Source organism: Austrofundulus limnaeus, unplaced genomic scaffold (genome assembly GCF_001266775.1).
Source record: "Austrofundulus limnaeus strain Quisiro unplaced genomic scaffold, Austrofundulus_limnaeus-1.0 Scaffold40, whole genome shotgun sequence".
NCBI classification, from domain to species: Eukaryota; Metazoa; Chordata; class Actinopteri; order Cyprinodontiformes; family Rivulidae; genus Austrofundulus; species Austrofundulus limnaeus.
The window spans coordinates 1441506-1454380 of record NW_013952442.1 but is presented as its reverse complement, the minus strand read 5'-3'; the positions used below and the strand labels follow the sequence as shown (position 1 = coordinate 1454380).

At 40.9% G+C, this 12875-nt stretch overlaps 1 protein-coding gene across 1 annotated transcript in view; it reads left to right on the top strand.

Annotated features, from left to right (window-relative positions):
• npc1l1 (NPC1-like 1) overlaps positions 1–12593 on the top strand; it is a 20430-nt gene extending 7837 nt beyond the window's left edge. The window contains exons 4-23 of the mRNA XM_014007213.1: positions 1207–1368; positions 1453–2364; positions 2476–2769; positions 2866–3089; positions 3175–3275; positions 3366–3538; positions 3671–3799; positions 4322–4504; positions 4605–4719; positions 4808–5073; positions 5789–5878; positions 5977–6167; positions 7505–7632; positions 7721–7850; positions 8934–8989; positions 9079–9229; positions 9329–9560; positions 11082–11195; positions 11364–11526; positions 11623–12593. Coding sequence (XP_013862667.1) covers positions 1207–1368; positions 1453–2364; positions 2476–2769; positions 2866–3089; positions 3175–3275; positions 3366–3538; positions 3671–3799; positions 4322–4504; positions 4605–4719; positions 4808–5073; positions 5789–5878; positions 5977–6167; positions 7505–7632; positions 7721–7850; positions 8934–8989; positions 9079–9229; positions 9329–9560; positions 11082–11195; positions 11364–11526; positions 11623–11834 — 4026 coding nt within the window. The 3' untranslated portion in view covers positions 11835–12593. The remainder of the gene's footprint in view (positions 1–1206; positions 1369–1452; positions 2365–2475; positions 2770–2865; positions 3090–3174; positions 3276–3365; positions 3539–3670; positions 3800–4321; positions 4505–4604; positions 4720–4807; positions 5074–5788; positions 5879–5976; positions 6168–7504; positions 7633–7720; positions 7851–8933; positions 8990–9078; positions 9230–9328; positions 9561–11081; positions 11196–11363; positions 11527–11622) is intronic.
• Positions 12594–12875: the final 282 nt, after the last annotated feature.

Sequence of the window (12875 nt, the reverse complement as noted above, 5' to 3'; positions counted from 1 at the left end):
TTGTTATATGACTCATAACCAAAGATTTATTATTATTATTTTTTTACAAAAGTGAATAAAATAGAAAATACTGAAAATAAAACAGAGTTTGAGTTTTAAGACGGGCTCATAGTAAACGTTATGATGATTATACAACCAAACACTGAACTTTTACAACATCAGTTATATCTATGTACCACACGGGGATACACTTTTAGTTTATTTCTATGTTTTTATTGGCTTGTTGCCTTTTTCTTTTGTAGTTACTAAGATGGAAATGGGCTTTTTGCACTGAATAATATTAGGCCAAGTGTCAAACAAAAAGTTTGATGTCTTCCAAAAGATATTACTTTCTCTTAAAAAATACTGTAGTACAAGAAATAAATTGTTTGTTTCAATTAATTTTGTCTGGACTTGATCTAAATTAAAAGTAAAAATTTGAATTGAAAAATGTTTAACATTCATATTTAGCATCTCATTATACCTGATATCTGTATTACAGGTCTCTCATAAGATCACCTGTCTTGATGAGATTACCTGACTAAATAAAAGTAAAATAAGCAAACACTGATTGTAAGTGTGCTGTTTACACATTGGAGCTGATGAAACACCTGCTGGTGTATTTGACAGTGTTTATCTGACACCAGAAGACCTTTCAAAGCACACGTATTATGACCTTTTGGCTTTACATACAAGTAGCCAGTTCTCAGTGAACTTTTCCACCTGAGCTGCTTTAAAACAAACAGACAGGTGTTGAAGCTCCTTTGTGTCGTCTGATCAAACAGTTCTTGCTTTGTTTTGGTGTGGAGTGCTTTATGCAGCATCTTTCAATATTGTTTTTCTGTCATGGAAGTTAATCTCCTGAGGTTATAGTGTCCTTAACCTGTTCAATGCGCAGGACTTTGACAATGTGACTGTTTGGTACAAATGCATAAACTGTTGCATCCATGCTGAACAAATGGAGCAAATGTGGTTGTTCCCCTTTTTATAACTGTGATTTAGTGCTGAGTAACAGAGATGTCATAGCATAGTGCAAAAGTCAATCTGAAATTCAGTTTATTGTTGATTGTGGACTATAAAAAGTAATAAGAACAATCAGAAAATGTTCAAGTTTATTTACTGGGATGGATGGATGGATGGATGGATGGATGGATGGATGGATGGATGGATGGATGGATGGATGGATGGATGGATGGCAGACAGGTCACAGCTCTGTTTTCTCCACAGGTGCTTTCAGGAGCCACAACTAAGCCAGGATTCTGTGCTTTCTATGAGGAGTGTGGTAGAAACCCTACCGTCGGAGGTACCCTCATTCCTCCTATTGTCCCATGTCTGGATCCCAGCCCCGCCCGACACCTCACAGGGGAGCACTACAAGAAGTTCAAAGAGGTTTGTTAATATGATTGAATCCTAATGAACTTGTTTAATTGATCAAATATTCTTTTGACTAAATGTAATTTGTTCTTGCTGCAGGTGTGTCCCATGTTAGACCAGGGTGAGACAAACACGTACGCCTGCTGCTCCATCAAGCAGCTCTCATCTCTGGAGAAGAGCCTGGGCTTGTCCAAAAACGTGCTGGTCCGATGTCCTTCCTGCGTGGAAAACTTTGCCCATCTGCACTGCATCAACACCTGCAGCCCCAACCAGACGCAGTCGGTAAAGGTCATGAAGGTCATGAACATCACTAACCTGGGCGTTACGAAGGAGGGGGTGGTGGCCTACCAATCCTTCATCAGCACCACATTTGCAGAGACCGCCTTCCAGTCCTGTAAGAATGTCAGAATCCCAGCCACAGGAGGCTTCGCCATCTCCACCATGTGCGGTCGGTACGGTGCCAAGCTTTGCACCGCCCAGCGCTGGTACGACTTCCAAGGTGACTCCAGTAATGGCTTGGCTCCACTGGACATTGATTTTCAACTAAAAAAGGAAGGCGACACTTCAGGGGTGCCCGAAGGGGTGATTCCGTACAACGGACGAGCTCTGAAGTGTAACGAGACGACGCCAACGGGTGGTGAGGTCTGCTCCTGTCAGGACTGCGAAGAGTCCTGCCCGAGTGTGCCACCTCTTGACCCGCCTCCAGCACCCTTCAAACTGTTTGGGGTGGATGGATACCTTGTGATTTCCATCATCTTACTCTGCCTCCTGGTACTGGGATTCATGTTCTACCTTATTGTCTCCTGTGTGGTGAAGTCTAAAACCAGAAAGGACGAGGAGGGAGGGAAGAAGAAAGGTAAAAACAAGGATCAGAACAGTAATGACGTGACTCAGCGCATCATTCATGAATCCGAGGTGTCCTGTGCTGACAGGAACAGCTTGGCTGCCCAAGCTTTCATGAGCTTACAGTTCCAGCGTTGGGGAACATTTATGGCCTCTTATCCCCTCACGGTAAGCCCGTTCAGAAGAGTAAAACAGTGATAAAACACTCCACATATTCTTGCTAGAAAAATATTCTCAGAAAGCTTTTAGTTCTGAAACACCATTTGATCTCTATTCAAGGTTCTCTTGGTCGCGGCTGTTATTGTGGTCATTTTCTCTGCTGGCCTCAAGTCTATCAAGCTCACTACTGACCCAGTTGAGCTCTGGTCTGCTCCCAACAGCAGGGCCCGCCAGGAGAAAGACTTCCACGACACACACTTTACCCCCTTCTTTCGGACAAACCAGCTGATCTTGACAGCACCAGAGCGACAAGGTCACATTTACGACTCTTTGCTGTTTGGGCAGCAGAACTTCAGCGGGCTCGTATCTAAAGATCTCATTATTGAGCTGCTGGAACTCCAGACAAAAATACAGGTAAAGAAAATATAAACAGACTGTTTGTAAAAAATAAAAATTAAAAAGCACTGTGTTCTTTTGATTTATTGTTGCGTCCATTTTGCCCTTTTGTAGAAAATTGAGTTTTTTTCAGAGGATTTGAACCAAACAGTAACTCTGAAGGATGTGTGTTATGCGCCACTGAATCCTTCCAACCCGTCCCTGACCGACTGTGCTGTAAACAGCCTGCCACAGTACTTCCAGAACAGCCTGGACAACATCAATGCAAAAGTGAACATGACAAAGCTGGGAGTGACCAAAGAAGTTGACTGGAGAGATCACCTCATCTACTGCCTCAAGTAAGGGTCTATTTCAAAGAACATCCATTACTTTTCCACAAACTTACTATTTAATGACACCTCCCATCTTCTGCCTCTTCTCAAGCTCTCCATTGTCGTTCAAAGACATCACAGATTTAGGAATGAGCTGCATGGCTGATTACGGAGCTCCGGTATTTTCGTTTCTGGCCGTGGGAGGCTATGAGAGTGAGTTACACCTTCGTGTTTAGACATTATTACATCAGCCTAACACAGTTCTAACTACCCTTAACTGAGTTTGTCCTGCTTTTTTTCTAGATGAGGATTACACTAATGCTGAAGCTTTCATCATGACCTTCTCCCTGAACAACTACATTCGTGATAACCCAAAGTTCAAAGTGGTGTTGCAGTGGGAGAAGGAGTTCCTCAGGGTTGTCCAGGACTACCAGAAGAATCCAGCTGCAAACTTTACCTTTGCATACATGGCAGAGGTACAGTAAGATCAGTTCTGCTTGTTGAAGATACTGGAAGTGTGGACAACTTGTCGGTCTACATTTTGCGTCATCATTGATCTCTTTCATCTCTTCTCCTGTGTATGACCTTGTGATTGGTCTCACTCACAGAGGTCCCTAGAAGATGAGATCAATCGAACAACAGCAGAAGACATCCCCATCTTCATGATCAGCTATGCTGTGATTTTCGTTTATATTGCTGTGGCACTGGGGGAGTACAATTCATGGAAACGGATACTGGTGAGCCTCCAGAGAGTTATGTCAAATTGTATTACCAGGCAGAACTTCCCATCACACGACTTCTTTATACTGTAAAAGCTGGGACAGTCTACCACTTCAGTCCAAAGTGGTCAACCAGTATTATCTCCAGTAATCATATTTATGCTTTGGCTAAAAGGCAACATGGTGTGCCACTTGTGTGCTTCCTAAATGAAACCTACACTTGTTAAGCTGTTGCCTCATTTGTTTTTTTGTTTTTTGTTTTGACTATGAAAGCAGAAATATGTGTTCTCAGTAAGACAAGCCTTTACCAAGACCAGAGAACGATTGAAACTATGCTTATCACACACATTGATAAGTAGAAGCTACCACAGCATGTTTATGTCAGCTGTACACTTCTTATCTTGACAGTGAACATGTCCCGTAATTTTATTATCCATAAAGTTTTATACTATAGAAAAGTTGATACCATAGAAGATAGGAAGAAAAAGAATCATTGAGCTGAAGCTTTATCTATACTCTTATCTACTGTATGTCCTTTAGGTGGACTCTAAGTTTTTGGTAGGTCTGGGTGGGATCCTGGTGGTTGGTTGTTCTGTCCTGGCCTCCATGGGGTTCTACTCGTGGATCGGTATCCCGTCCTCGCTGGTCATCTTGCAGGTCGTGCCCTTCCTGGTGCTTGCAGTTGGGGCTGACAACATCTTCATCTTTGTTCTGGAGTATCAGGTGTGTCCATCTGAGCATCTGATGAACCCACCGTGTTGTATTTAGTTTCTGATTAGGATTATTCTCAATAAGGCAATAATGCTGTCCTGTCTTCTCGCAGAGGGATGCGAGGAGGTCTGGAGAGACGAGAGAGGAGCAAATCGGCCGTGTGCTCGGCCAAGTTGCTCCCAGCATGCTCCTGTGCAGTCTCTCTGAGTCCGTCTGCTTCTTTTTAGGTGGGGACGTTTGGAAACTCACAAGAAAGTTCGAGGAACGTCCACTGACTGTGTCGTCTCTGACCGTGTCTCTGTGTTGGTTTTCCAGGGGCCCTGTCCACCATGCCAGCAGTGAAGTCCTTTGCTCTGTACGCTGCTTTAGCTGTGCTCATGGACTTCATCCTTCAGATGACCGCTTTTGTGGCCCTTCTGTCCCTGGATGCTCGGCGCCAAGACAGCAACCGCTGTGAGCTGCTTTGTTGCGTTTCTGTGTCGACGCAACGTCCAAATGAGCCAAATGAGGGCTTTTTACTGCCTTTCATGAGGAAATACTACGCTCCCGTCCTGCTGCACCGCTACACCCGAGTCATAGTGGTACGACTATTAATCCAACATCTATACCAGGGCTATTCAACTAAATTGCTCCGGGGCCACAGTTACTGCAGGCCAACAGCTGAGGGGCCGAATATCCAGCAATTAAAGCCGTTATGTAAATAAACCAAGTATTACAAAGATCTGTTACCTTTTATTAGTTTACTTTGCTGCATTTAATCATGAATACAACATATAGAACCAAATGTGATAAAAGAAGTGATATTAAAACAAAATCAAAAACAGTTGACACAAATACTATTTTGATATATTTAACTTGCCACATTTTTAAACCAATTTTATTTTTACTTATCTTAATTTTATATTCTACTGCTTGTAGTTTTAAGTGTCTTGGGTTTTCATTGAAATGGTTTTTACCAGCTTTTGGCTAACATTCTGACTTTTCTGTATGCCACTTAAAGAACTTACATTAATTAAAGTAGAAAACTGAGGGTTTGGGCTTAGGAGCCAATGAACTTCATGAACCAATTTGTGGGTCAGATTTTGGTCACCAGTGGGCCTGATGTGGCCCGTGGGCCTCCAGTTGAATAGCCCTGATCTATACCATGCTCAGTCGCTCCTTATGTTGCTCCATTCCGGCATCTCTTTAGTAATAAATCCAGCAAACTCGTCTCTAGAAAAATGAAGGAACACTTACAGTAAACTGATGCTTAAACTTGATATTTATTCAGCACATCTTTCTTTGTTTTCTCTTCAGATGTTGGTTTTCATCTTCATGTTCTGCGCCTCCATTTTCCTCATGCTGAATGTGAAAGTTGGTCTAGATCAGGAGCTGGCCATGCCACAGGTCAGTAAGAGCTGCTTTATTCATGGAGAATGTATTAAAAATAAAATTCAGATCATTTTGTACACAGCCTCACAAACATTGTTCTGTTATGCTTGCAGGGATCCTACATGCTGGACTATTTTAAGTACCTGTACAAGTACTTTGAAGTTGGCGTTCCCGTTTATTTCGTGACAAAGAGGGGCTTTAACTTCAACAGCGAGGAGGGCATGAACGCAGTGTGCTCCAGCGTTGGCTGTGATCAGTTCTCAATGACACAAAAGATCCGTTACGCCACAGACCACCCTGATCGGTGAGACAACAGATTGTTTTTCACTTTTTTTTGTATCAAAACATTAAAAAATATATTTTTTTCAACTGTTTTCTTTTCTCTGTGTCCTTGAACCGGTTGATCTTGTCGTTTGGCTGACATACAAGCCAATCGGATTAGTTGATAACAAACTCAGTTGGATGAAAGCCACTGAACAGATAATTGGTGCCTGTATCTGATTGTTCCTAGCTGAGAGAACAAACCTCACTAAGATCCTCGTTACATATAAAACATATGTTCTGAGAGCATTCTTGCTTCTTAAAAAAATACTTTTTCTTCCAAACACGGACAGAAAAACCCTGTCACCATGGTCAGATGCCTCAATATTATTAAAACCTCTTGATGAACATATAAAGAAAAACAGGTTAAATATTTTGGAGACGAATGAGAAATTATGGAGGTTAACTCACTGGCAGAGCTTTTCTGAGATGGATGAATATTTTAGTGCTTTTTTTAAAATGATTTCCTCAAAAAGGCTCCTCTCTTGTTCTCTTTTATTTTCCAAATGAGTAATTAACAATATATCACTGTAATTTGCTTTGTTTTAAAGTGAAGTTGAGTAAAAAGAAACATAAAGCTGTCAGGAACCAGAAAAAGGGTGGATATGCACAAAACCCATTTTTACACCACAGCTTGTGAAAATTTTGACTTTTTCTTTATATTCTGCTGATGAGCTCAAACACATTGATTATTTCTGTTGAAAGCTGACCACAGGTGGAATTTGTGACCTTTGAGTTTATATTTCTGTTTTATCAGTCTGAGCAAACTCCTTCACGTGTATTAGTACCATGTACTCAAAATTTCAACTATATTCCGGTGTTTCAGCAAATATAATCGGATTACATACAACAAAACTCAGCAAAATGTATGTAATATGTATATAAAATAGACAAATGATCTACATTTAAATACTTTCCCGGTATTGTTGATGTGTTCAAAGCAAACATATTTGGACCATTTTGTTTATGACACAACTTTGGGTGTGACCGAAAGGATTAAAAAGGAAAACAGTGAATATAAAAAGTTTACAAATCCCTAATAAAAGACCAGGTTTTTGTGATGTAAAAAAGTGGGACCACAGTCAAATATTTCAAAACTTTCTCCAAGTTTACTGTGTCGTATAGTTGAGGTTTCTCTGCTCCAACACACCTAATTTGAATAAATAGGGGATTAACAGGCTTCTGCAGAATTTGAAGAGGTAATCAAGTCACTGAATCAGGTGTGTTGGAGCAGGGAAATAAGAAGTAGGATAGTGGATACATTGGCCAAAGGATGTTGAGCGTGGAGCTGCCTTTCACTCACTGGTGGTATTTCTGCAGATCCTATTTGGCGATTCCTGCCAACTCATGGGTGGATGACTTCATCGACTGGTTGAACCCTGGATCCAGATGTTGTCGCTTATACACCCTCGGCCCAAACACCGGACAGTTCTGCCCAGCAAACATATGTGAGAAACATTCTGCAGCCTGTGTTTTGTTTTTTGGTCATTCTGTTCATTTTAGTAACATCATTTTTCTGCCCACATGTCACGATAGCTGGTTTTCTCTGTGCACGGAAGTGTCTGAATCCTACTGCAGATGGTGTCGTCAGGCCCACTGTGGACGAATTCTACCGCTTCCTCCCAGACTTCCTGGGGAACAGGCCAGACCTGCAGTGCTCCAAAGGGTGTGTAATGCAGTGGCGCACACAAGGACAGGAACATCACAACTAGCACAGAGAGGAATGTCATTCTTTGTGGCAGCCTGGTGAATTAGTGGTTAGCACTGTTGCCTCACGGCAAGGAGCTCCTGGGTTCAACGAACCTCAAGCAAGAACCGTTTGTACGAACAGATTTGTTCTTAAGTTGTTTGTACGACTGGTGTAGGAGAACTTGTTGCATTCGCCAGTTTTCTTGTATTCTAAGATTTATTTCAGATACAAACAAAATTTACGAGTGGTCCAGACCTGTCGTATATTTTACGAGCAGTCAGTCTGTTGTTATCCAGACGGATTTTCTTCACTAATAACTATATATTTCATTAGTTTGAAGATATTTTGAGTTGAAAATAAATCACACCATAATTATGTAGATAAGAAGCTATTCTGTTTGAACTGGAATTATAACTTTAAATGTATTAATGTAGCCTAACGATATCATTTAAATTGGCTATTAACACTATTATATAACACTACAATAAAAATCCCAAGATCTTGAACTACAAATAAACTTAAATTACGCATTAATTGTAATGGCAAAACATTTTTTGACCATTTTTATATCAAACCTTTTCTTCTTTAATTAAGTGAATCATGTCAACCTTTTCAGACGTTCACCTGTGACCCTCAAAAATCCATCATTTTTGCAAAACATCCTCACAAGGAGGGGGGGCAGGAAGTATAGCCTTATATGGTATTATTAAGGCGGTAATTATGCAAATTTCCTCTCCTCGTGCACGAGCACCTGCATATGAACAGGTGGCATTCATCCTGTTCACACAGCTCATTTACACACTTTTCCTGAAGATAGAAGCATTTGCTGGATCTGACGTGGCATGTTCGTACGAACCCTTCGTACAAAAAATAGTGAGAGAAATTTAGGATGAATATACAAAAATGTTCTCGCTTGAGGCCCAATACTCCTAGTTTGGACAAGGGTTCTGTGTGGAGTTTGCTTAACCTCCTTGTGTTTATGTGGGTTTATGCATGCTTAGGCTGCATCAATGGGATTAGCCTGGTTAAATAAATAGTAAATAAATGGTCTTGTTACAGTGGTCTAGGAGCCTACGACACGTCGGTGGTGAGAGATGAAAAAGGAGAAATAATAGGTAATTATCTTGGTTATTTCCAATGAGTCCATGGTAATATATATTATTGTAGGACTGGTGCTAGTAAACCTTTCCGCCTGCTGTTGTAGCCTCCCGGTTTATGGCGTACCACACAACCCTGACTAACTCCCAGGAGTTCACCGCTGCTCTGATACGAGCCAGAGAGCTGGCAGACAACATCACCAAGAGCATGAGGAAGGTTCCAGGAACCTCACCCGACTTTGAAGTATTTCCTTACACGTATGTACCTCTGTAAAAAATGCCCCACTTCCCTGGAACTATTCGTATGAGATTTCCCGTGAAGCTCAAGCTCATTGTGTTGTTTTCTGCCTCCTCCAGGATCACTAATGTATTTTACGAGCAGTACCTGACTATCGTGCCGGAAGGCCTCTTCAACATCTCTCTGTGTCTGCTGCCGACCTTTGTGGTTTGCTGCCTGCTGCTGGGTTTGGATCTGCTCTCCGGCCTGCTCAACTTGTGCACCATCATCATGATCACTGTGGACACGGTTGGCGTCATGACATTATGGAGCATTGATTACAACGCAGTGGCTCTGATCAATCTGGTCACGGTAAGAAAGTGTCTCTCCTAGGGATTTCAGTGGCGCTGAAGGAGTTTTTATTTATTTATTTAGTTATTTTATTAATAAGAATAAAACACCGGTGTCTGCCTCGGCAGTGACCAAAGAAAGGGCTTTCCTGGAAAACAGCACAAAATGATGGTGATTGTTTTTGCACTTATAGGTCATAAACTGACTTTAGGACACAAATCTCAAAATGAACTCAAACAAAACGTCATCTGAACTGGCTGGTGGCTCGTAGAGCTGAGGAACTGCAGTCTGTTTTTTGATAATGGAGCTGTAATAATCCATGTTTTGTGGTTTAAAATGATCTCTCTGAAGAAATTAGTGCATGAAGCAGAAGGTATTCTCTCCAGCTTCCAAATGTGACTAAATGTGTCACCCTGGGATCAGCAATTCTTCAGTTAAATGAGTTACTACAATGTCTAATTTCTCTCTAGGATCAATAAAGTATTTCTGAATTGAATTTGAATTGAAGTACTAAGGTCCCTTCATTTCATTTTACATGTGAGTCTTGATTGAGAAGGAGAACTCCTAGTTTCACTAATGGAAACAAGTGCAGAAGTTAAATCAAGCGTGTCTACCAGTTGTCTGGGGAAAAAAAGGGAATAGCTTCAGAATTTCACTTCAGTTTCACTTTGATTTTTACACCATTGAGTTGTTTGACAATCATTTCCTAATCTTTGAGAAATTAAAGACCTGCAATCCTTAAAGGAAAGTATATTGCCTGCATTTGATTATATTTATTATATTTATAGGCACAAAACATTATTATCCAACTTTGCTTTTTGGCAGAGGGTGATAATAACTAAGGAGATAAACTGGTGTGTAAGAGTGTATTAAAGGACCAACCAGGGGTCAGATTTATAAAGCTTGCGTACGCACAAAACGAGCCCAGAAACTTGCGTACGCCACTTTTCACTCCAAAGTTGTGATTTATAAAATCCAAACTTGACGTGAAAATGTGCGGTGCCTCACGCCAGCTCTGACCCATGCATACGCTCATTTTGGAGACGTGAAGCTGCGACACAGATGGTGAAGTGGTGAATTAGAGCCTCACTGTGTAATGATCACTGTCAGATATTTAATTTCACATCATAATCAGACTTAGATTTTAGATAGACTTTAGCTTTCTTAACAGTATAATTTCTGCTTCTGCTGGTGAGCCATAAAGATCTTTGAAATAAAAAACTTAAATCTTAAATATAAGTTCACACATCTCCATTCATCTCCTTCCTCTTCACTACCCTGACTCACAGACCCCTCCTCGACAAGAGTCATTTCAGCGGAACACGACAGCAAAAAGCTCGGTTATAGTCAAGCTTTGGGTGCTCGCGCCCTCGCCAGTGTGGATGTGTTTTATAAATCTGATTTTTTTGGCGTACGCCATTTTCGCCTTTTGGCCATACGTTCATTTTTAGTATGGTTTCCACGCAATCTTTTATAAATCTGACCCCTGATGTTTATCCTGAGTAGTGATCACTCAGGTTTTATGATGTGTGTTGTCTGCAGGCGGTGGGCATCTCTGTGGAGTTTGTGTCCCACATGACGAGGTCCTTTGCGCTCAGCATTCAGCCCACCCATGTGGAAAGAGCCAAGGAGGCTACAGCCAAGATGGGCAGTGCAGTAAGTACACCACGAGCTTCAGAAACCAGTGACTTTGAACTTTTCAGACTAACCGTTGAGGAACAAAGACAGAGCTTCACTCTGATTAAAGCTAACAATGTAATCTACAAGGTGCATCATAAAGTAACAGAAGGACAGAGTTCAATAAGCCTCTTTTGTTCCTTAAAGGTGTTTGCTGGCGTCGCCATGACCAACCTGCCCGGCATCCTCGTGCTGGCGTTTGCTAAAGCTCAGCTCATCCAGATTTTCTTCTTCCGGTTAAATCTGGTCATCACACTTTTGGGGATGGCTCATGGACTCATATTCCTTCCCGTGTTGCTCAGTTATTTTGGTATGTACCATTTTTTGTTCAATTTTGACAATGCAACAAAGAGTTTCTTATGAAAGTGGGGACTAAATGGTGCTGGGTTCTTTTTTCTCTCCTCAGGTCCTAGTGTAAACAAAGCAGTTCTGTTTCAGCACCAGCAGGCCAAATCCAACCTGGAGATGACGAGCAAACAGAAAGAAATATACGACAACATCAGCTACGAAGATACCGAAACAAAAGAAGAGTCAAACTCGCGCATCAAAAACGCCCCCGCTGACCCCAAGGAACCCTCACAAGTTGTAGAAAAGCAGGGAAGAACTGATAGTTTATGAGCATCGACCACAAAAAAACTGCTTACCAGCTCTGATGAGTAAAAACACCTTTGTCACATAGAGAGCGAGAACAAACACAGACACAGAGCAAACAAGGAGTTGTGTTTTTGGCTTCAAATAGCAATCATTAACCCAACGTACCTCAATCAGAAATGGACTTGTGGGATAGATGATAACAACACACAGTTGCGCAGTATTTCTGGGAATAATGCAACAACGGGCTACTGCAATGGCAACCGACAAGATGGATCTTGAATTTGCCATTTTCTATCTATTTTGTATTAAAATGCAATTATTTTGCGTGTGAAAATATTATTACTGTTTAGAGAGCTTTAAAGGAACACTCCAGCATTTCATAGTTTCTTCAAATGTGCTCTGACGCTATAGCTAAAATGCTAGCGAAAATGTTGAATCAGAAAAGAATGTTTAAAGTGTTAAATGTTTGTATCAAAGCGACTTTGCCATGAAGATTTTATCATGGCGGCTAATTAGACGTTACAAATGTAATGCAGAAATTTACCAGGCTCGAGTGTGTTTCTAATTTATTTTTTTTCAAACATTTTTTATGTATTTGCTGACTCCAAACCTGCAAGGGTTTACTTCCACAGCAGTCATTGCACATTATTTAGTACCTTTAAAAAAAGGTATTGCAGACAGCTTTATACTTTTGCAATGTAAATGCAAACCTTTTGAAAACGGAGGTCTTTAAAGGGTAAAAGTAAAATAAAAATGGTCTGAGAGAAAAAAAAACACTTTAAATTGCCATGTCTTTGAGTTATTATTTTTTAAATAATCATATTTTACTAAAACCATCTTGGCTCTCAATCTGGGGATGGAACCAGGGGGAGGCCATGATCACCATAGAAAAATCTTTGGCCACCCCAACCGCCACTTTGCCAACAACATTTTTGCAAAGCCATTTCTATACAAATGTTCAGTTTCAATGCACTGCTCAAATAGATAATTCTTATGATGTAACTACATGGTATGTCTATAAGTAAATGAGAGAATGACCTAGAAACAGAATTAGATTCTCAGCAT